The 21,953-nt window shown below is 42.6% G+C and overlaps 4 protein-coding genes and 1 pseudogene across 7 annotated transcripts; 3 read left to right on the top strand and 2 right to left on the bottom strand.

Moving 5' to 3' along the window:
* Positions 1-3,859: 3,859 nt before the first annotated feature.
* On the bottom strand, positions 3,860-6,588 carry mrpl44 (mitochondrial ribosomal protein L44). Its single transcript, XM_035155299.2, has 4 exons — positions 6,362-6,588; positions 4,998-5,466; positions 4,724-4,902; positions 3,860-4,538 (listed from the first exon to the last, which is right to left on the bottom strand). Exons 1-4 carry the CDS (start codon positions 6,535-6,537, stop codon positions 4,361-4,363), a joined length of 1,002 nt encoding a protein of 333 aa, XP_035011190.1. The 5' UTR covers positions 6,538-6,588; the 3' UTR covers positions 3,860-4,360.
* Positions 6,589-8,794: 2,206 nt separating this feature from the next.
* LOC118106327 lies at positions 8,795-10,652 on the top strand (annotated as a pseudogene).
* A 531-nt stretch (positions 10,653-11,183) lies between these two features.
* Positions 11,184-13,174, top strand: LOC118106326 (dynein axonemal assembly factor 1-like). Its single transcript, XM_035154765.2, has 2 exons — positions 11,184-12,241; positions 12,324-13,174. Exons 1-2 carry the CDS (start codon positions 11,335-11,337, stop codon positions 13,172-13,174), a joined length of 1,758 nt encoding a protein of 585 aa, XP_035010656.2. The 5' UTR covers positions 11,184-11,334.
* A 531-nt stretch (positions 13,175-13,705) lies between these two features.
* On the top strand, positions 13,706-15,769 carry LOC118106357 (dynein axonemal assembly factor 1-like). Its single transcript, XM_035154820.2, has 2 exons — positions 13,706-14,763; positions 14,846-15,769. Exons 1-2 carry the CDS (start codon positions 13,857-13,859, stop codon positions 15,694-15,696), a joined length of 1,758 nt encoding a protein of 585 aa, XP_035010711.2. The 5' UTR covers positions 13,706-13,856; the 3' UTR covers positions 15,697-15,769.
* Positions 15,770-16,482: 713 nt separating this feature from the next.
* On the bottom strand, positions 16,483-21,134 carry mffa (mitochondrial fission factor a). 4 transcript variants are annotated; one of them, XM_035155255.2, is made up of 8 exons: positions 21,035-21,134; positions 20,135-20,345; positions 19,641-19,810; positions 19,469-19,560; positions 18,393-18,557; positions 17,428-17,484; positions 17,156-17,240; positions 16,483-17,066 (listed from the first exon to the last, which is right to left on the bottom strand). In XM_035155255.2, exons 2-8 carry the CDS (start codon positions 20,337-20,339, stop codon positions 16,935-16,937), a joined length of 906 nt encoding a protein of 301 aa, XP_035011146.1. In that variant the 5' UTR covers positions 20,340-20,345; positions 21,035-21,134; the 3' UTR covers positions 16,483-16,934. The 4 variants fall into 4 exon arrangements, with proteins under 4 accessions (XP_035011146.1, XP_035011145.1, XP_035011147.1 ...); XM_035155254.2 differs by having other exon boundaries at positions 20,899-21,122; XM_035155256.2 differs by lacking the exon at positions 18,393-18,557 and having other exon boundaries at positions 20,899-21,121.
* Between the last annotated feature and the right edge of the window lie 819 nt (positions 21,135-21,953).

Raw genomic sequence — 21,953 nt, 5'->3', positions numbered from 1 at the left:
GGAGAGTGAGTTGAAGATATTCCCCGCTGGAAATAAAAGCATTGTTTATGTTGACTACTTTGTTTCATAAATGTTTCGAAGCAGTAATTGAAATGCAATGAATCGCCTCGTCCCTTTTTTAACAGCTGGGGCCAAAGCCAAGGACGACTCAACTGATCAACTGAAATAGCCATTTACAGAGATCTGCCATTCAACTAATAAAGCATTTCTTTAATCAATCTTACCACAAAACACTTGAGCCCACAGTGAAAGCTCTGACTCCAGGTGACAAGCACACACTGTGAGTTGGCTTTTCAACATGAAAATAAAGAGCAACATGGAAAAACACTACAACACAATGCAAAACTGCATTTCACTAAACACAAACAGTATTTTGATCCTAAATGTAACACATCAGATATCTTGAAATTTACCAATTAACACCATCTCCTCATACTTCCCATTTGGTAAACACAGAAAATATGTTTCAATGTCTCATATCACAGACCCTCAGATTGACCATGTGACCCTGGAGGGTCTGAACCCAATGGTTGAGAAACATCATAGTTATTTATGGAGTCAAGAGGTGTTTATGACTGCTATCTGGGTTAAGGGCAGAGGATGCCGCCACCATGTTAAAGTTTTGACAAATTGTGATTTGTGAATATAAGCTATACAAATACAATTTGATTGATTGATTGATTGATTTGGTGGCAGCATAAGGTAAGCCTACTTTAATCTATTAAAACTATTACATTCAAAATAGAGGGGTAAAAACGTGGACAAACAAAAGTAACAACGTCAAATTTAAAATTACTCCAGAATACTTAAATTTTCACACTTTCTAATTTTTTTGCAAACTTTGGTAACGATTGATACGTTAAAGCCCTCAAAAGCCAATTCATTTGCCTGAAAAAAAAAAAAGTAAAATAAAAAAGAATAATCCTTATTACCTTCAATAGGGCCTCCACCCGCCGGTGCTCGGGCCCTAATAATTCCACTTCAATAGGGCCTCCCACTGTCACGGTGCACCTGGGCCCCACTAGTTTAATTCTATTCACCATATTTATCCTTTTATAAGAAAAAAATTGATAAATGGTTTATGTCAAGCTATGATGCCGCTTGTAAAGCTATTTTAAGTGCTCATATTTGTCAACAATTTTAAATTCTCCTTTAAAGACATAATTTGTACACATAACACATATTTTAAGTCTACACTGCATTGTTAACCATTTATAATATATAATATAAAATAATAAGAAATCCTTGTGTGTTAATAGTGTTGAGAATAAACAAAAATGTGCAACTGTGCCAATCTTTGCCATTAAAACTTATATGTGCTCCCCGAGGTCGACTTTGACGACCAGACGGATCCGTCACCTCTGGGCAAAATAAATAACAGTGACCAGGGCTGGCTGCAGATGCTTGAAAACCAAATACATACAAACATTCATGCTCCATGGGGAGTTTCTGTGTGTGTTCAGCCACACAACCCATTCACGATTAGGAGTCACTTCTGAAGGGTCACAGCGTGAAGAACACCAGGAGAAGTCACCCTTTAACTGTCACATATTACAGCACAATGGTGTAAGGCATCATCTACACTATTTATTGGTTATTGGAAATCTGCTGATTGGTTTAAAAAGGCACCGCTTACAAAATGTGAATTTTTAAGTTTAAAGGCATCAAAGACAGATAGAATTCAAGAATCTTCGAGCACATGTTTGAAGACAGTTTCCATCCTCACAGCTTGGCAGCAGACTTGTGAGGCACAGTGTCCCAGCCACTTCTCTCCTGAAACACAGAATAAACCAGACAGCTCCAGCTTTAACTTACCAATGATGCTGAACTCCACTGTGCCTCAAGTACAGACTGTAATAAACATGGATTGACATGACTGCTTCCAAGAGTGAAGCCAAATTATCTCAACCGCCATCTGGTGGCTAGCAGCAGAATAGGGGATAAACACTGTCTTCCTCGTTAGTGGATGGGACATGGGCCAAACTAAAAGGTCAAATTAAACGTTAAAATTCTTTTTTCTCAAAGATCATAATTTTGGGTATTTCTTATCCCACTGATGTATCTTCGAATGTTCATTTTTTCCTTTAAGTTTGGTCTTAGTCAGCTGATGCCATAAAACAAAAGTAACTAAAAAGTAACTAAAACTACAAAAGTAACTAAAACTACAAAAGTAACTAAAACTACAAAAGTAACTAAAAAGTAACTAAAAGTACGAAAGTAACTAAAAAGTAACTAAAAGTACAAAAGTAACTAAAAAGTAACTAAAAGTACAAAAGTAACTAAAAAGTAACTAAAAGTACGAAAGTAACTAAAAAGTACGAAAGTAACTAAAAAGTAACTAAAAGTACAAAAGTAATAAAAAGTAACTAAAAGTACGAAAGTAACTAAAAAGTAACTAAAAGTACGAAAGTAACAAAGTACGAAAGTAACTAAAAGTACCGAAAGTAACTAAAAGTACGAAAGTAACGAAAAGTACCAAAAGTAACGAAAAGGAACGAAGTAACGAAAAGTAACTAAAAGTACGAAAGTCACAAAAAGTAACTAAAAGTAACAAAGTAACGGTGGCAACGAAAAGTTACAAAGTAACTGTGCAACTAAAAGCATAAAGTAACGGTGCAACGAAAAGTTACAAAGTAACGGTGTAATCATATGACTTGAACTAATATTAATATATGGATGTGTTCAGGTCAGAGTGTGATCATAGGTCAGTAGTTCGAGCCGGTTGATAATGCAGAGTGGATTTACAAAGTAATTCTGTTTCATGGCGAATCAGTAGGTGGCGCTATGACACTGAGGAAATATTGACACATAGAGCTGTTCAGGCTTGGTCTCGATCATGAGAGACATCAGTTTGGCGGTGATAGGACAATGCACACTGGAGTTATGACAACATCGTTTCCTTGGCGAAGGATGAACTCGCCGCACCCTCAATGTTTACACGGTTTGAGGAAATGTCACACTGACCATGATCCAATGACTTGACTGAGCTTCTTTTGAGCTGTATATTGTAAAGCAGCCAGGAGCAGTTCATCAGCAAAACATGTCACTTCCTGTAGCCAGCAGGTGGCGCCTGTGATTTCCAAGTCAAGATTTCAGTAGATGTTATCAGGCTGGGACTCTTGTCTTACATGTCTAGTTTGGAACTCAATTGGAACAAATATGTCAGAGATACAGAACCTCATGTTTTAATGGCGTGTAATCAAACTTTGACGCCACGCCACGGTCACACCGTGATGAAAATCATCTGAGTTAGTTTTGTCTCCATCTTGTTTAAATGACACTCATCTCAATATGAAGTTGATCTGATGAAAGCCCTGGCTTACGTTCGCCAAAGTAAAATGTGAAAATGGCCAATATGGCCACTAAAGTCAAAACATGGCTTCTGCTGTTTTTCTTCCAATTGCACTCTGACCATTTTTGTTTGTCTTGTCATGATACACCCGCTACGATTTTTGTGAAGATCGGTGAAAGCTAACTGGAGGGGCTTTTCCTTAGATACGCTTGTTGAGCCATTTTCCACGCCCACTTCAAATTACTCCAGCATACAATTACTTTTTGGCTTTTGAATTCTGCAAACTTTGGTAACAATTTGAGCATGTCTAGGCCCTGAAAAACCCCCAAAAGGGAAATACAAATCCTTCGAAATACAATAGGGCCTCCCACCGGAGGTGCTCGGGCCCTAATAAGTGTTTTAAGGTTAGTGGAAATTTAAACAGATGACTTCTGCTTAAAACATGTGTAGATATCTGCAGTATGTTCACACATTCACTGCCCTGTAAGAGCATAATTATGATTTTAAATAATATAACACAACTTATAATGATGCATATAAACAATCAACCCAAACATACACAATTGGTTTTGATGTACGCATACTTTTTATTGAGCAACATATTATAACAGAATACCAAATAAACCCATGGCAATTGTATTATTTACAAGGGCAACCAGATATCAGGACTTTTTTATGTGACGGACAGCTGAACCAATAGGTTACTAAACAGGGCGGTGGAGTAAAGTTTTGATTATGTTGTACAATGTATTCAAGAATGCTCAGATTACTGTGCAGTTCATTTGGATCATACAGCATAGTCACACCTTTTTGGACATTTGTTTTTCTGTCTGGAGGAACTGACGTTTAAATAACCGACAGAATCATTGTGGTGCGCCGTTGGACTGATGTTCACCAAGTTAGATGCGAACCTTGTTTCCTTTGTTTCTTCCTCAGAATCCACAAAAGGAGTTTGGATTCCTCAAACAAGACATACTGCATCTTAAAGGATTTCTTTAGTAGATTCAAGCCACATTTTCTGCTTGACTTTATCCTTTTAAATGATTTCCCGCAACAGTTGTGACTTTATTAATTGCTGCTGACAGACTCAATTAACGGCTGCTGATGCTGCTGCTGCTGAGGCGAGAAGTCAAAGGGTCTGCGGTTCTCGTTGTAGCCGTAGAGTTTTCGGAGGGCCACGCGAGCTGCTTCCTCTTCTGCTGCTACAAGCGTCTCTCCTGGACCCTGAGCCAGAAGCTTCTTATCGCTGAATACACAGGTGAGCAGAAACGAACAAAATCAGTAACATCGGCAGATAATAAACCTCAAAAGCGCAACTTGTAATGTAACTTGATTTTTAACACACGCCAGCACTAATTACCAACATGTTTTATTTAAAAACTGTATTTACTAATATACTTTGGGTAACGGCCTCCACAGCAGCATACATACCTGTACAAGCCGACAAAGTACAGTGGCAGGACAGTGCTGGCTCCAGCCGACCTGATGAGGCGAGGCTCTGGCAAAGCTACATTCCTCTTTGTAAGCTCCTCCACCAATAGTCCCATCGGGTCAACCACTCTCCACATATCAAACAGGTCCTTTCCTATCAGCTGAGTCACCATGAAATCCTACAGAGTGGACAGAAGGTAAAAGGTGAGCGAGTTAAAGAAGACAAATGTTTTTACTGTGGAGTGTTTGTGATACTGTACACCACGCTTCTTACCCTGAGGAAGAATCCTGCTCGCTCGGCTCCACTGCTCTCCTGTAGTGCACCGATCACGGCCATGAACGTCGAATGGAGCACGTCATCAGGAACAGGGAATTCTGCGCTCATGGTTAACTCTTCAATGCCGAGATTTCTAGCGACATAGGTCACAACCGCTGAACTGGTGAGGTGCCCGACGATGCTCTCCACCCCCTCGCTCGGCAGGCTCGGGAAGCTGGCCCTGCACCAGTCTGTCAGAAGGCTCTGGGTGAAGCTCACCCCCTTTGCACTCAGCTGAATGTTATCTTTCAGAACCAAAGCGATGGTGTCTGAGTCCACACCCAACCCCCGTCTCCTCTCTTGCTCCGCCTGCAAGTAACATGGGTTGACGAATGCCGTCTTCAGTAGTTCCGGGGAGAAGTTCTCATGGAGGCGGGTGCTGAAAGCCTGAACCTCGGCATGGTAATCCCACAGAGGCTGTTGGGAGCTGAAAGAAAGTCAGACATGGAGTCAACGGTCTTCTTCTGCAAAAAGTGTCCAATATGTAAATATTTAAAAAGTTGGTTTAATGTTTCCTATGACGCCATCATCAAGCCCTTACAAAGAAGGTTTGATATTTTACAGTTTAATCATATCATAAAAACTAAAACACAAATACAACCCAATATATAGAACTTAACTCTTCACATTTTTGGGAAAAGTAAATATATAAATAATCAAATAAAGAAACAAAAACAAAATAAAGTGTTTCGAGGATAATCAACTCAAAACTCTTCAAGACAAAACTGCAGGCTAGAGGGGGGACCCGAATTCCCCCCCCCCCACCTATCTAAAGGTGCCATGATCCCAGCAGGGGTGGGCTCAAATGGTGCCACAGACAAATCTGCGGCTGCAGTTGCCGTCTCTTGTTTAGACTCAAATAAAGGTTTTCATATCAGTGCATACAGCCAAACACGAATGCTGATACCAATATATCTGTAAAAGGCTCATACTGGCCATTTTTATTGGTCAACACATATTGGACAGGTCTCAATGATTTATATATATATATATTTTAAGAAATAAGGAAAAGAAAAAATGTTATGACTGAAATGTTATCGATGCAAAGCTCTTCAATAAAAAATTGAGGGGTAGAGGGGGGGACCCAGGTTTTTCCTCCCCATGAGTGAAGGCGCCATGATTGCTAACTACGCCCCTGGCTTCACTATAAAAGCAGTGGACGCAGTAATAACTCACGTGCTGCTGAACAAGTCTGCGGAGAAAACGTGTGTAATGCAACTATAATGTTGTGCAGATCGATCCTATACACAAACAACCTGACACATGATAAATCCATGAATGGCCTTGAAACGCTCTCTGGTGAACTCTCCGGTTATTGTTACCGTGGCTTCGGTGGCGGCGGCCCCTCCAGCTTCAGCTTCTTCGCCATGAGATACGTGTGGGCCTTCATCCATCGCTTCTTCTCTCGGACCTGTGTCAACGACACGTTTCTGCACACACGCTGACAGTGAGTCCCTAATGTCAGCGCACCACGACTCAGTATGAACCCTGACGCCATGTCTGTTCCCTGACGGCGGAGTGCAACGGCTCTAACGGTCCGATGGGCAACGAGGAACAACATCCGGCCTGTCAGACGTACCGGTCCTAGCGTCACCATGGAAACTAACATAAACGTTAGCTACACGAGCGGATGATCGGTGAAGTTTATCTTATAGACAACTTACAAACTGACATTAATACAAAGTAGAGATTACTTCAGTTTCTTCTGAAGAATTTAAAAACAACGACGGGAGATAAAGACGCAGCTCAAATGGAGCGAGGAAATCCGAGAGACAGCAAACTCAAATCGTGGCATCGGCAGCCACTTCCGGTGGCAACAGAAACTGCCACTGATTTGTAGAGGCAGTTGCCGCAATTTGAGGCAGCTCTCAGTTGCCACAGCTGTTTGTGACGTATTCAGGAAGATCTGGACTAGTTTGTGAACGTTTACTTACTTGTTATTGTTCCGGGCCATGGACGGTTGAGACGCTGCGTACAGTTATGGTGTCATCCCTTCACATCTGTTTTATTCCTTTCTACTTTCTGTGCTCGTATGTACTGTATTTTAATACAGCCGAATTCAAAAATAAATATTTTCTGTTCTAAATATCCAGATATATTGGTTTTCTTCAGAAAAAATTTGAATAATAAAATGTATTAAGCATTTTATGGATCCATGCCATGTTAATTCTTTTATTTTTGTCTACTGATCATTTAAAAGATGTGCAGCCTGTGTCACACTTCAGACTCCTCACAGTGACACAGGTAACAAATAACATAATAATATTTTGTTCAAAGTTAAAGAAATCCAGTCTCCATGGAAAAAGAAGTTGACTAGTCAGCACATAATATAGACGACCGCTTTGGCTACCCACACTGGGTTTCCCTAAAGATCAAGGAGAACAAGGTAAAGATGTTCTTTTTTCCTCTTAAGTATTGTGTGTGTCCTCATATTGATTAGTAATTGTGTTTTTTGAATTGCATTTAAAAATTAAGTGATATTACTATTGGATATGTGTAGGCTAAATTACATGTCAAAAACTTTTGAGGGACACCATTATTAATTTGCACTACAACAATGTGCAACATGTGACAAGTGGACACTTCACTGCTTTAGCATCTGTACTGGTATTTCCATATGTATATTTATGTAGTCTTGTTCAGTGGAACATGATACTTAATGACTGAAACTGGAACACTGCTTTCTTTTCAATGAGTTACATAAAAAGACTCAAATTTGCTGTGACTTTACTGCTCTGTCTGAAATGATGATTGTGAGAAGCTGTTATTAATGTATCATTAGCCAAATAATGTCCGTGCCTTGTGAACTTCAAAGATTTTTTAATATTAAAGTCACTTTAACCCAGTCCTTACTACAATACCTTTGCTATCAGTGACACATGTAAAACCTGCTGTTTGTGTCTGTTGTTGCAGCTCTGTGGCCCTTTATAAGGTTCCATTATTAACATTTACCATCACTGACACAATATGTCATTACAATAGACAATGCTATAATTTAGTACTTTAATTTTGTTACTTTGATCTCCATTTGTACAAAAGACTCAAACATAAAAAAATAAAAGGCGATTATTTTCACATTTTGAATGTCTGTCAGTCATCAAAAGCAAAACATTATTTTTGTTTTTCAAGTTGTACTTGAAATTACTGGTTAGGCAGGAAAGTATAAATAACAGTTTGATTCAATATCAGTACATTGCACTTTATTTGAATAGGATAAGCCAGCCTGGATCAATATTGCTGTCCATGGAGTCATTGTCAGTTAACTCAATTCATATAAATACTGAAGACATGAGAATAAAACTTGGTTAAAAAGTAGTAGGTCAGTAGCTGTTTGTTTTGCACAGCTTCGTTAGTCATTTGTCTAGTATATGCACTGATGCTTTTACACCATATAAGTTCATAACCCATAAAAAATATTTAGAAATTGAAGGAGTAACAATAAGTCTATTTCAAATGTTCTTATGGATTTTAGTGTATACGAGTCCTTGGAGAATGCCTAAAAGATCCCATCATAAGGAAATCATTTGGGCCAAAGTCAACTTATGATAGTAAAACTGTAAATGGTTTATATGCAATTAGAAAGTAAACACTGTGGTTGAGCGCAGCTGCCTTGAAGCAGTGTGACATCAAAGGCAGCAGCCTCGAAAACAGTTTGGCAACAAAGGCAACTGCCTCCAAACAGTGTGGCAACAACGGCAGCCGCCTTTACATATCAGTGGCGGTTTCTGTTGACACCGGAAGTGCCTCTACAATCTTCTGCTGCAACGATTTGAGCTTGCTCTTACTGAAAGAGGCAGCTCAAATGGAGGGGGGAAATCCTGAACTAACTTTTGCTAATAAAGGAGCTGATGCCATGATGGAGGATGGAGGTCAAGAGAACAAGGAAAGTGAACAAATACTGTCATGGCCGCGGATGACTAAGAAGTTCCTGAAGGATCACTGCAAGCAGAACAAACTTTACTCTACACCTCGCCTCAATGACACACTGTATCTGCATTTCAAAGGCTTCTCGACCATCGAGAACCTGGAGGAGTACACAGGACTCAAGTGTCTCTGGCTGGAGAGCAACGGCCTCCAGCGCATCAAGAACCTGGACGCCCAGACTGATCTGCGCTGCCTGTTCCTTCAGCAGAACCTCTTATTCAAACTGGAGAACCTTGAGACCCTGAAGAAACTCTGCACCTTGAACGTCTCCAACAACTACATCCAGAAAATAGAGAACATCTCCGGCCTCCGAGGCCTCACCACCCTGCACATCGCCCACAACAAGCTGGAGACTGTGTTGGACGTGGAGCACCTGAGTCAGTGTTTGGCGATCAGTGTGTTGGATCTGTCTCACAACCTGTTGAATGACCCAGAGATCATCCACGTGCTCGAGGCCATGCCTGAGCTGCGAGTGTTGAATCTGATGGGGAACGAGGTGGTGAGGAAAATCCCAAACTACAGGAAGATTATGATCATCCGCCTCAAGCAGCTCACCTTCCTTGATGATCGTCCAGTGTTTCCCAAGGACAGGGCATGTGCAGTGGCATGGGTGGCGGGAGGGCTGGACGGGGAGCGCAAAGAGAGGGAGCTATGGGAAACACGAGAGAGGAGGAAGATTCAGGACAGCTTGGATGGCATAGCGGTGATTCGGGAGAAAGCTCAGGAGAGGCAGCGGCTGCGAAAGCTGCAGGAGAATGGTGAACAATCATCTCAAATTTTCCAGAAATAGTGTGAATGTGGATTAAGATGATTAAAAGTGTCTGTCTTGTTTCATTTCAGGGGAGACTGAGGTTTCCACTGCTCCTTCTGAGGAAAACGACCCACAGATTTGGACTTCATCTCAAATGAAGATCCAGGCCTTCGTGCAGGACAGCCTGGATGCACATGAGGAGTTCTTGCAGGGCCAAGCAACACACACACACAAACCAGAAAGTGAGCATGAAGAGGCAGATCAGACAAGTGAAGGATTGGAAAGCGAGCAACTAGAGATAGATAATCAGTACAAATCAAACATGAAGCAGCCGCTGAGAGAAGAGAGAAGAGCAAGAGCAAGACGGTGCTGCAGAGATTGTGCTGGAGACAGAGAAAGCAGATGATCACAAACAGCAACAAAACCAGTCACATGTAGTCCAGCAGACAAACATGAGAGAGAACGGAGAGAAGGAGCAGCCTCCTCTGGTCAGGGCAGCTCCTCCTGAAGCAGAGGAAGTAGCACCAGCACATGGGCCAGGTCCGTTGGTTACAGAGCTTCAGGATGAAGAGCAGCTAGAAACCATCCTCCTCCCACTGCATCGCTCACTACACATCGACGACCTGCCCGATCTGGAGGATGTGGACGATGCAGACTTCACTGCAACGTTCTCCTCACAGCAGCTGTTCAAACCAATGATAGAGGTCATATCAGGAGGCAGCGATGAGGATGAGCCGAGCGGAAACCAGAGCGAGAGCATCACCACCATAAGTCCAGACGCAAGTTCAACATTCACTGAAGTCTCTGAAGATTCTTCATCACTGTGGTATCCGGGGGATCAAGATGCCCTCGAGCCACTGATATTTGAGCTGGTGGGGAAGTCAGAGACAAACCAAGCCTCCTTTCCACCACGCTGCCTGATTGAGGAGGTCGACTGATGCTTTCAAGTTTGAAATGACACAATTTCACTGTAAAACTGTGAGACAACAAAATAAAATGCACTTAATCTGGTCAGTTTTCTTGTGTTTTACTTCTGAGGTGCCAATTATAGCTTTATACCGTCACAGTAAAGCAAAACAAATGTTAATAACTATTATCTATTATGAACGAACACATATACAATAGCTAAAATTACTTCCTGTCAGTTGTCAGTGCGTCTAAAGAAAAACAAAATTGTTATCAAATCTTTATAATATAGACATTTAATTTAACCATAACTTTATTATAAATAACTGCATAAAAAGGCTCATATCAGCCAATATTATCGCCCGATCGATATATCGGTCAGACTCGACAAAAAACGGACCTGTGTCAACGACACGTTTCTGCACACACGCTGACAGTGAGTCCCTAATGTCAGCGCACCACGACGCAGTACGAACACTGACGCCATGTAGGTTCACTGACAGCGGAGTGTAACGGCTAAAAGTGTCCGATGGGCAACGAGGGAACAACATCCGGCCTGTCAGACGTACCGGTCCTAGCGTCACCATGGAAACAAACACAAACTTTAGCTACACGAGCGGATGATCGGTGGAGTTTATCTTATAGACAACTTACAAACTGACATTAATACAAAGTAGAGATTACTTCAGTTTCTTTTGCTGAATTAAAAAAACAATGACGGGAGATAAAGATGCAGCTCAAACGGAGGGAGGACATCCTGAACTAACTTCTTCTAAGAAAGGAGTTGATGCCATGATGGAGGATGGAGGTCAAGAGAACAAGGAAAATGAACCAAAACATTCATGGCCGCAAATGACTAAGAAGTTCCTGAAGGATCACTGCAAGCAGAACAAACTTTACTCTACACCTCGCCTCAATGACACACTGTATCTGCATTTCAAAGGCTTCTCGACCATCGAGAACCTGGAGGAGTACACAGGACTCAAGTGTCTCTGGCTGGAGAGCAACGGCCTCCGGCGCATCAAGAACCTGGACGCCCAGACTGATCTGCGCTGCCTGTTCCTTCAGCAGAACCTCTTATTCAAACTGGAGAACCTTGAGAACCTGAAGAAACTCTGCACCTTGAACGTCTCGAACAACTACATCCAGAAAATAGAGAACATCTCCGGCCTCCGAGGCCTCACCACTCTGCAGATCGCCCACAACAAGCTGGAGACCGTGTTGGACGTGGAGCACCTGAGTCAGTGTTTGGCGATCAGTGTGTTGGATCTGTCTAACAACCTGTTGAATGACCCAGAGATCATCCACGTGCTCGAGGCCATGCCTGAGCTGCGAGTGTTGAATCTGATGGGGAACGAGGTGGTGAGGAAAATCCCAAACTACAGGAAGATGGTGATCGTCCGCCTCAAGCAGCTCACCTTCCTTGATGATCGTCCAGTGTTTCCTAAAGACAGGGCATGTGCAGTGGCATGGGTGGCGGGAGGGCTGGACGGGGAGCGCAAAGAGAGGGAGCTATGGGAAACACGAGAGAGGAGGAAGATTCAGGACAGCTTGGATGGCATAGCGGTGATTCGGGAGAAAGCTCAGGAGAGGCGGCGGCTGCGAGAGCTGCAGGAGAATGGTGAACAATCATCTCAAATTTTCCAGATATAGTGTGAATGTGGATTAACATGATTAAAAGTGTCTGTCTTGTTTCATTTCAGGGGAGACTGAGGTTTCCACCACTCCTTCTGAGGAAAACGACCCCCAGATTTGGACTTCATCTCAAATGAAGATCCAGGCCTTTGTGCAGGACAGCCTGGATGCACATGAGGAGTTCTTGCAGGGCCAAGCAACACACACACACAAACCAGAAAGTGAGCATGAAGAGGCAGATCAGACAAGTGAAGGATTGGAAAGCAAGCAACTAGAGAAAGATAATCATTACAAATCAAACATGAAGCAGCCGCTGAGAGAAGAGCAAGAAGAGCAAGAGCAAGACGCTGCTGCAGAGATTGTGTTGGAGACACAGAAAGCAGATGATCACAAACAACAACAAAACCAGTCACATGTAATCCAGCAGGCAAACATGAGAGAGAACGGAGAGAAGGAGCAGCCTCCTCTGGTCAGGGCAGCTCCTCCTGAAGCAGAGGAAGTAGCACCAGCACATGGGCCAGGTCCGTTGGTTACAGAGCTTCAGGATGAAGAGCAGCTAGAAACCATCCTCCTCCCACTGCATCGCTCACTACACATCGACGACCTGCCCGATCTGGAGGATGTGGACGATGCAGACTTCACTGCAACGTTCTCCTCACAGCAGCTGTTCAAACCGATGATAGAGGTCATATCAGGAGGCAGTGATGAGGATGAGCCGAGCGGAAACCAGAGCGAGAGCATCACCACCATAAGTCCAGACGCAAGTTCAACATTCACTGAAGTCTCTGAAGATTCTTCATCACTGTGGTATCCGGGGGATCAAGATACCCTCGAGCCACTGATATTTGAGCTGGTGGGGAAGTCAGAGACAAACCAAGCCTCCTTTCCACCACGCTGCCTGATTGAGGAGGTCGACTGATGCTTTCAAGTTTGAAATGACACAATTTCACTGTAAAACTGTGAGACAACAAAATAAAATGCACTTAATCTGGTCAGTTTTCTTGTGTTTTACTTCTGAGGTGCCAATTATAGCTTTATACCGTCACAGTAAAGCAAAACAAATGTTAATAACTATTATCTATTATGAACGAACACATATACAATAGCTAAAATTACTTCCTGTCAGTTGTCAGTGCGTCTAAAGAAAAACAAAATTGTTATCAAATCTTTATAATATAGACATTTAATTTAACCATAACTTTATTATAAATAACTGCATAAAAAGGCTCATATCAGCCAATATTATCGCCCGATCGATATATCGGTCAGACTCGACAAAAAACGGACCTGTGTCAACGACACGTTTCTGCACACACGCTGACAGTGAGTCCCTAATGTCAGCGCACCACGACGCAGTACGAACACTGACGCCATGTAGGTTCACTGACAGCGGAGTGTAACGGCTAAAAGTGTCCGATGGGCAACGAGGGAACAACATCCGGCCTGTCAGACGTACCGGTCCTAGCGTCACCATGGAAACAAACACAAACTTTAGCTACACGAGCGGATGATCGGTGGAGTTTATCTTATAGACAACTTACAAACTGACATTAATACAAAGTAGAGATTACTTCAGTTTCTTTTGCTGAATTAAAAAAACAATGACGGGAGATAAAGATGCAGCTCAAACGGAGGGAGGACATCCTGAACTAACTTCTTCTAAGAAAGGAGTTGATGCCATGATGGAGGATGGAGGTCAAGAGAACAAGGAAAATGAACCAAAACATTCATGGCCGCAAATGACTAAGAAGTTCCTGAAGGATCACTGCAAGCAGAACAAACTTTACTCTACACCTCGCCTCAATGACACACTGTATCTGCATTTCAAAGGCTTCTCGACCATCGAGAACCTGGAGGAGTACACAGGACTCAAGTGTCTCTGGCTGGAGAGCAACGGCCTCCGGCGCATCAAGAACCTGGACGCCCAGACTGATCTGCGCTGCCTGTTCCTTCAGCAGAACCTCTTATTCAAACTGGAGAACCTTGAGAACCTGAAGAAACTCTGCACCTTGAACGTCTCGAACAACTACATCCAGAAAATAGAGAACATCTCCGGCCTCCGAGGCCTCACCACTCTGCAGATCGCCCACAACAAGCTGGAGACCGTGTTGGACGTGGAGCACCTGAGTCAGTGTTTGGCGATCAGTGTGTTGGATCTGTCTAACAACCTGTTGAATGACCCAGAGATCATCCACGTGCTCGAGGCCATGCCTGAGCTGCGAGTGTTGAATCTGATGGGGAACGAGGTGGTGAGGAAAATCCCAAACTACAGGAAGATGGTGATCATCCGCCTCAAGCAGCTCACCTTCCTGGACGATCGTCCAGTGTTTCCTAAAGACAGGGCATGTGCAGTGGCATGGGTGGCGGGAGGGCTGGACGGGGAGCGCAAAGAGAGGGAGCTATGGGAAACACGAGAGAGGAGGAAGATTCAGGACAGCTTGGATGGCATAGCGGTGATTCGGGAGAAAGCTCAGGAGAGGCGGCGGCTGCGAGAGCTGCAGGAGAATGGTGAACAATCATCTCAAATTTTCCAGATATAGTGTGAATGTGGATTAACATGATTAAAAGTGTCTGTCTTGTTTCATTTCAGGGGAGACTGAGGTTTCCACCACTCCTTCTGAGGAAAATGACCCCCAGATTTGGACTTCATCTCAAATGAAGGTCCAGGCCTTCGTGCAGGACAGCCTGGATGCACACGAGGAGTTCTTGCAGGGCCATGCAACACACACACACAAACCAGAAAGTGAGCATGAAGAGGCAGATCAGACAAGTGAAGGATTGGAAAGGGAGCAGCTAGAGAAAGATAATCAGTACAAATCAAACATGAAGCAGCCGCTGAGAGAAGAGGAAGAAGAGCAAGAGCAAGACGCTGCTGCAGAGATTGTGCTGGAGACAGAGAAAGCAGATGATCACAAACAACAACAAAACCAGTCACATGTAGTCCAGCAGACAAACATGAGAGAGAACGGAGAGAAGGAGCAGCCTCCTCTGGTCAGGGCAGCTCCTCCTGAAGCAGAGGAAGTAGCACCAGCACATGGGCCAGGTCCGTTGGTTACAGAGCTTCAGGATGAAGAGCAGCTAGAAACCATCCTCCTCCCACTGCATCGCTCACTACACATCGACGACCTGCCCGATCTGGAGGACGTGGACGATGCAGACTTCACTGCAACGTTCTCCTCACAGCAGCTGTTCAAACCGATGATAGAGGTCATATCAGGAGGCAGCGATGAGGATGAGCCGAGCGGAAACCAGAGCGAGAGCATCACCACCATAAGTCCAGACGCAAGTTCAACATTCACTGAAGTCTCTGAAGATTCTTCATCACTGTGGTATCCGGGGGATCAAGATGATCTTGAGCCACCGATATTTGAGCTGGTGGGGAAGTCAGAGACAAACCAAGCCTCCTCTCCACCACGCTGCCTGATTGAGGAGCTCGACTGATACTTTCAAGTTTGAAACTACACAATCTCACTGTAAAACTGTGTGACAACAGAATAAAATGTACTTAATTTGGTCAGTTTTCCTTTGTTTTACTTCGGAGGGGCAAATTATAACTTAGTAAGGCAACACAAATGGTAATAACTAGATTATGAACGAACACATATACACTAGCTAAAATTACTTCCTGTCAGTTGTCAGTGCGTCTAAAGAAAAACAAAATTGTTATCAAATATTTATAATATATGTGTAATTTAACCATAAACTTATTATGAACAATTGCATAAAAATAAAATAAAACCAAATATTTAGAACTTAAGAAAGATATTTGTTATGCAAAGTAAAAACAAATAAACATAAATGCACTTTCTTATCTTTTGTTTAGTCAACCTTTCCCTTGATTTGAATAATTAATGAATCACGATGAAAAGAAATCGGGCATTTCCAAGGGACTGATATTAATGAATGTGTAGAATTTGGTGCAGATCCAAATAAAAAGCCGGATCAAGTGAATATAAATGTGGTGGCTGAGGTATGCCTTACTGAGTGCCTTTCTGGTTCAAAAGAGGTTTTCATACAGCAAACTTAAAAGCAGATACCAATAAGCCCGTGAAAGGCTCATATCAGCCAATATTATCGCCCAATGGATGCATTGGTCAGACTTGGTCAGAAAACATAAAAGAAAGAGGTTACACTTCAGATAACAACCTGCGAATCTGAGAGAGACACATAGTTGCAGAATCATAATTATGTGCATCTCATGCTTCAATAAAAGAACAGGACGGCACATCATGTATATGGCTTTATTTAAGGTTCAAGTCACGTACGACTCTCACTCGCATTAAATATATTCAACATTTTACACCTCCACATTGAAGCTCCACTTCCCTATTTTGGTAAACTACGCCGTAGCTCTGGATCACTCCTCTCCAAAGCTCTGAGTGACATGAACAACTATTTACAACAAGTCATGCTTAGCATTGAGAAGTAAGATCTCTAATAAAAACAAAGCACATGAAAACAGAAAAGACAAGAACAAGCCAAGAGTAAAAAAATAAAACTGTACATGTATTAAATAAACAAAAATCAAAAATATCAGCCCTGTGCCCAACAAGGCCTTGAACACGCGTCAAGGTCTTCAACGCACAGGGCCGGAGTGCAGCGGGCAGCTAAAGTTTGACACATAGAATAAGGATATGTACGTTCTCTTGTCAAGGTGATTGCAGAAACACAGAGCGGCTCTAACGTCGCAGCCACACCCAAGTGTTGACGAGCCAGAAAGCTACGGAGACCGAGTACAGGATCATCTCTCGCTTTGCTCGCTCCTTGTTCTCCTCTTCCAGATGCTGGAGTCTCCGGTTTAACTTGATGAGCTAAGGATTAATCAGGATAAAGAAATCATTCAGATGGGTTTTGTGATTAGCTCCCACACACAGAGATAATGAATTTCGAATGAACTAACCTGACGTCGAAGTGTTGTTGCATCAACCACAGTCATATCATCAGGCCCTGCGTCCAGTGAAGCTTCATAAGATGATAGTGCAAGCCTTGGGAAAAGAATTTGAGATAAACATGATTCAACCATTCGCAGCAGAGTGTATTTCTTAAAAAGCACATTAACACACGCAACAAATTTTTCATAGACTGCTTTTCTACCAGGGTTTGATCTTGAAATGAGAGTGTAAGATGAGGCAGATGAGAAGGGAACAGATTGAAGATGCCAGGTGAGGTTACCTGGTTTCATGCAGGGGGTTGGAGCTTGAAGCTGACCCCCCTCGCAGAGATGGTTTGCTGAAAAGGTCGGGAAAGACAGGATTGGGAGAGGGAAAAATAAGAGAGGTAGAGAAACACACATGGTACAGTGCTGCACACACAAAGAAACGACCTGCCTCGTCTTTCGCGTTCATGCAAACGTTGTGTTATCCTGGAAATCAACAGACTAATTTTTGTTTTGTAATCCTTTTCAAGGTTACAAAAATTCTAAAAGCACTTTCCAGTTGAAGAAATCAAACTCCTACAAAATAAGAGGCTAATAATGGAAATTGTCCAGAAGGTGTGAATACACATGGTGAGGAGTTTTCTTTCAGCTTTCACCTTATCCAGGCCCCAGGAGGGCAAACAGTCAAAAGTTCATTGAGCTGCAGAACTCTGAGGAATGCGTATGTGAGCATTTTGAGGTTCTTTTTGCTTGGAAATGAACGCCTATGTTCTACAGACTGTCTTAGTTTATTTTCCACTGTTTTATTTATTTTGACTTATCCTGACCCATGAGCACTTTAAAAGCTTTAAGCAAAAGTGGGCTGTGCCATTTCGCGTTAAATGGGCCAGTTTTTTGTTTGTTATTTCTGATGACGAATCTAAATTTAAGAGTTCGAAAAGTCCAGGCAAAACTGAAACAAGCTGGTGACGAGGAAACATCTACAGATCATGTGATAATAGATGCTGTATTAATATTGTTACTGAGAGTTAGAAATTGTTCAAAATGATCATATTATGCCTGAGGCTTTCACACAAACACTCCCAAACTTGTAAAAGGATTAAGTGCCAAGCTACATAACAGAAACACCACGTGAAACCCTCTAAACATCGGGAGCTCAAGAGTCTGTCGTATAAAAGTCTGCACTGTCCTCTAATATCTGGTAGGACCATTCCACACCCCCCCTTTAAAGTAAAATATGACCGGATTATTGGGAGGTCACCTGCGAGGGTTCTCATCCAAGACCTCCAGGACCTGCTGGTAGGCCCGACGTGTGGTGGACTGGAGGAAAGATAATACGCCGCTAGTGCTGTACAGGTTGTGCTCTTCCTCGGTCACGGTGAGAGGGGGACAAGGGTGGATAGTGGCTGGGGGGGACGGGGCCGCACTGCTCAGTGCCCACCATTAAGAGCAGCCAATTCAGAGGAAACAGGGAAGAAAAAGAGGAATAATAGAGGAAAGAGGGGAGGGAAGGAGGGGGGAAGAGAAATAAGGAAAAGAAACTTTCCTAAGAAACTGTTTACTGACTTTGTAAACATCGCAACTGAGGGAAATGAACTAAAATCAATGTTGCAACATCAGCAAGAGATCAAACCTGCCCACAACTGACAGAGCTTTACTAACATAAAATACAACGCGGACACAAAACAGAAATGGAAGAGGGGACACGAACTAAAGGCATCGACAAACAAATTTGAAATCTGCAGCTAAAAATGTCAAGTTTGAAGGAAAGCCGAATTCTATAATTCTTAATTAGGACAAAAACCAAGACCCACTCGGATATCTTTAAAATATCAACCTAAACAATAAAGCTAGGACTAAGAGTAGGACAACATTCAAATAAACAAAACTATTCCAGGTGTGATTGACATCTGAACAGCTTCTGTCTTGAAAATGTTTCTTTTCATGTTCTCCAGTATTTCTAAGACGGAAGTGTGGTCTTGTGTGTTTATACATTAAATAGCTAAATTGACCCTTTTTGCCCGAAAATTTTAGTTATTTAGAACAATTACAAATGTGAATACTATGAAATGAAAAGTGAGGAGACTACTTTTAAATTATGAGCTAATGGAATAGTGTCATTGACAAAAACAGCTGCATTGACACTCAAAGCAGAAAAATTGCTGAAAAACAAAGCAGCTTACAACACTAGTGACAACAAACAACCAGCTGTGTCACACAGACAAAAGGGACAGAGCACAAAACCAAAAGAAAGAAGCAGCATGCTGGTGCATGCATGAAGGAGATAAGAGGGAGCTAGCGCAGGTGTAATGGTGCTATGTCCAGGCCAATACTCACGCTGATTCATTTTTCATCGGCTGACTGTTCTGACGGACGGGTGTGTTCTCACTGGCTGAGCGTTCTCGTCGCACTCGTCCTTGGGGCCGCAACTAGATGCAAAATTGACAACTGGTTTAATCAGGCTATGTTTCTTAGTAATAGAGAAATACTTTGTTGTTTTATCACCTACCAACTCCTCATTGTCCAGAGCTCCCCGCTGCTCCTCTTCCATGAAGTCCAGGGGTCGGTCATTGAGGGTGAGGACTCTGGGTGGTGTCTTCAGTGAAAGGGCTTCAAGTGGTGTTGACTGGATAAGGTCAAGATCTCTAGGTCTGGAGTACTGGGAATCACTACTGTCTCCTGGTGGAGGTAGAAGTAAAAGAGTAAACTGGAGTTGACAGACTGATACAGCTGATTGGAAAGCAGCCTTTAGAGCGTCTTTGTTTCATTTCAAGTCTTAAATATGATTCATAATACTTATGCGTGTCATGTGCCTCTAAGAGCAGGATGGACAAACTCCTGAGCCACTGGTAGAGGGTTATCTAGTATCTGCCAGTGTGACTAAGCTGTGACTAAGCCAAATAACAGCTAGATTACAGCCAGCGGACAGGCACCAATGAGTTGTTTGCAATAAAAGGACTTTGAACCACACATCATTTGATACCGATATCATAGTATACCAACCTGAAATCACGATTCTCTCTGGGACTTGCATTAAGACGCTGCGGGGGACCTCTTGGGATCCAAAATTAGGGTCCTCATTGGCCACTTTGAGCATCTCAGGGATGCGCATCCTCTGGCTGATCCCCTCTGTGTAGTCCAGCTCATACTGGATACGGTTCATCTCCGCCATCTCTGCCGTGGGGGAAGGGAATGCTGCTCCGTTCATTTGACTCTGAGGAATAATCACAGCAACACAGAGTTTGACATTTGTCGGGAAATGATCACAATAGGTGTTCTAATAGTTTCATTCTGATGCGTTGTGCTGCGTATCTGCTGATCCAGCTTAATAAACTGCTATGATAATCTCCTGACACACAAAACAAGGATCTAGTCAGGAAATGATTATTACTGATGCAGCTGATGAGCCTCAGGGAGGAGGAAGAAAATGAAAACACATCATATGACACCAATGTAGTGTCTCATGATGGATGAAAGCAAAAGGAGGCTACAGGCACCAGTTTAGCATCAGTCTTGATGACAGCAGATGTGAGCCTGGTGCTCGTACTAGAGGACATTGATATTGATTGATATTAAGGTTAATTTAGACTGTGACGCCACATTAACCAATATCGGTATTGTTATAAGTATCAACAAGCTACTGTTGACCATCTCTGTGGTTTAAATGACTGTCAGGTGATCTAACAAACCCCCAAATCTCTGGTTCTTTTGGGTTTCGCATCACATTAGCGCCATTTCAAGCTAACGCGTTAGCTTCGGTTTCTTACCTTGTTGCTGAGGACAGCGACCTCTCCGAGTAGCAGTTTATTTATCGGCTCCTTAAGAGACTGAAGATCAGTGTAAATACTCCGCGGGGCCTGGTTAAGTGTGAGTGTCGCAGACGACGAATCTGTCGAGCATCACCTTGTGTTGATGTGAGAGAGGAGGCTCCTCTCTTCCTTCTTCTTCTTCGTCTTCTTCCTCTGCCCGGACTCCAAACAGGAAGTAGCCAAGCTTTGGAGGAAGTTACGTCACTGGCACCAAGCGCTGAAATTAAAAGCAGAAATGTCATTTATTTATCTATCGTTGGTATAATTAATTAGTTTCATTCCATTTTATCATTAAAATGTGTGCCTATGCATACAATGCATTGGTCATATATTACTATTCTGTGTACTTATTATTTGACTTCTTATTCGTCTTCCGTATCAAATTTCGTCCTGCTACTCCTCCCGCAGTTTTCGTCGTACACGCACAAAACATACAAAACGTGTGGCTCGGTCGGGAATGGTGTGCTATCCCTCTTCTAAGACATTCGCCAAACGGTTCGCTCGAAAATCACCAAAATAAGCGGGGCGGGGAAATGAATGGGAGTCAAGGTCTCTCGCCCATTTAGAGCGAGAGTGGAGCAGGACAGATTTTCCGCTACTTTGCGTAAACTACCCTCGCTCTCGCGAATAATCGCACGTTGTTCGAGGGCTTTGCTAGAGTGTAGCTTTCTCTTTTCCAGCGTGTTTAGCCAGGAATGATTCCTTTGATGTCTTAGATGTTGCGATTCAAGCAGCAGCACTTTTTGTCTTCAATTTATTTGTGTACATATAAATCTCCTCTGTATGTCACTGCTCTACTCTATGTGACTTACAATGCTTTAAATGTGCTTCAAATGTTAAACCTAATTTCTCTGTATACATGTTGTTGTTTTTTCTAAATTGAAAAGTGCAGAAATACTAGATGTGGATGCTTCTTCATAATTATGTTTTTTCATTTGTGTAGTGTATATCATATATTTTTTTAACTTTTATTTTATGTATTTGACAAGACTTATAATGCATATATTATATAT

This window comes from Hippoglossus stenolepis, chromosome 4 (assembly GCF_022539355.2).
Source record: "Hippoglossus stenolepis isolate QCI-W04-F060 chromosome 4, HSTE1.2, whole genome shotgun sequence".
Lineage (NCBI taxonomy): Eukaryota > Metazoa > Chordata > Actinopteri > Pleuronectiformes > Pleuronectidae > Hippoglossus > Hippoglossus stenolepis.
Note: the sequence above shows the minus strand (reverse complement) of the source record. Positions and strands in the feature narration are given on the sequence as shown.

What these genes read in the sequence shown, in the direction of transcription:
- mrpl44 (XM_035155299.2), bottom strand. Translation starts at nt 6,537, where the DNA reads ATGGCGTCAGGGTTCATACTGAGTCGTGGTGCGCTGACATTAGGGACT. An exon ending in CCGCCGCCACCGAAGCCACG is followed by an intron (nt 5,467 to 6,361) that starts GTAACAATAACC and finishes ACTTTCTTTCAG; the next exon opens with CTCCCAACAGCCTCTGTGGG. An exon ending in GAGCAGGATTCTTCCTCAGG is followed by an intron (nt 4,903 to 4,997) that starts GTAAGAAGCGTG and finishes TCCACTCTGTAG; the next exon opens with GATTTCATGGTGACTCAGCT.
- LOC118106357 (XM_035154820.2), top strand. Translation starts at nt 13,857, where the DNA reads ATGACGGGAGATAAAGATGCAGCTCAAACGGAGGGAGGACATCCTGAA. An exon ending in GCGAGAGCTGCAGGAGAATG is followed by an intron (nt 14,764 to 14,845) that starts GTGAACAATCAT and finishes GTTTCATTTCAG; the next exon opens with GGGAGACTGAGGTTTCCACC.
- LOC118106326 (XM_035154765.2), top strand. Translation starts at nt 11,335, where the DNA reads ATGACGGGAGATAAAGATGCAGCTCAAACGGAGGGAGGACATCCTGAA. An exon ending in GCGAGAGCTGCAGGAGAATG is followed by an intron (nt 12,242 to 12,323) that starts GTGAACAATCAT and finishes GTTTCATTTCAG; the next exon opens with GGGAGACTGAGGTTTCCACC.
- mffa (XM_035155255.2), bottom strand. Translation starts at nt 20,339, where the DNA reads ATGAACGGAGCAGCATTCCCTTCCCCCACGGCAGAGATGGCGGAGATG. An exon ending in AGAGAGAATCGTGATTTCAG is followed by an intron (nt 19,811 to 20,134) that starts GTTGGTATACTA and finishes TACCTCCACCAG; the next exon opens with GAGACAGTAGTGATTCCCAG. An exon ending in TTGGATGAGAACCCTCGCAG is followed by an intron (nt 17,485 to 18,392) that starts GTGACCTCCCAA and finishes CGACCTTTTCAG; the next exon opens with CAAACCATCTCTGCGAGGGG.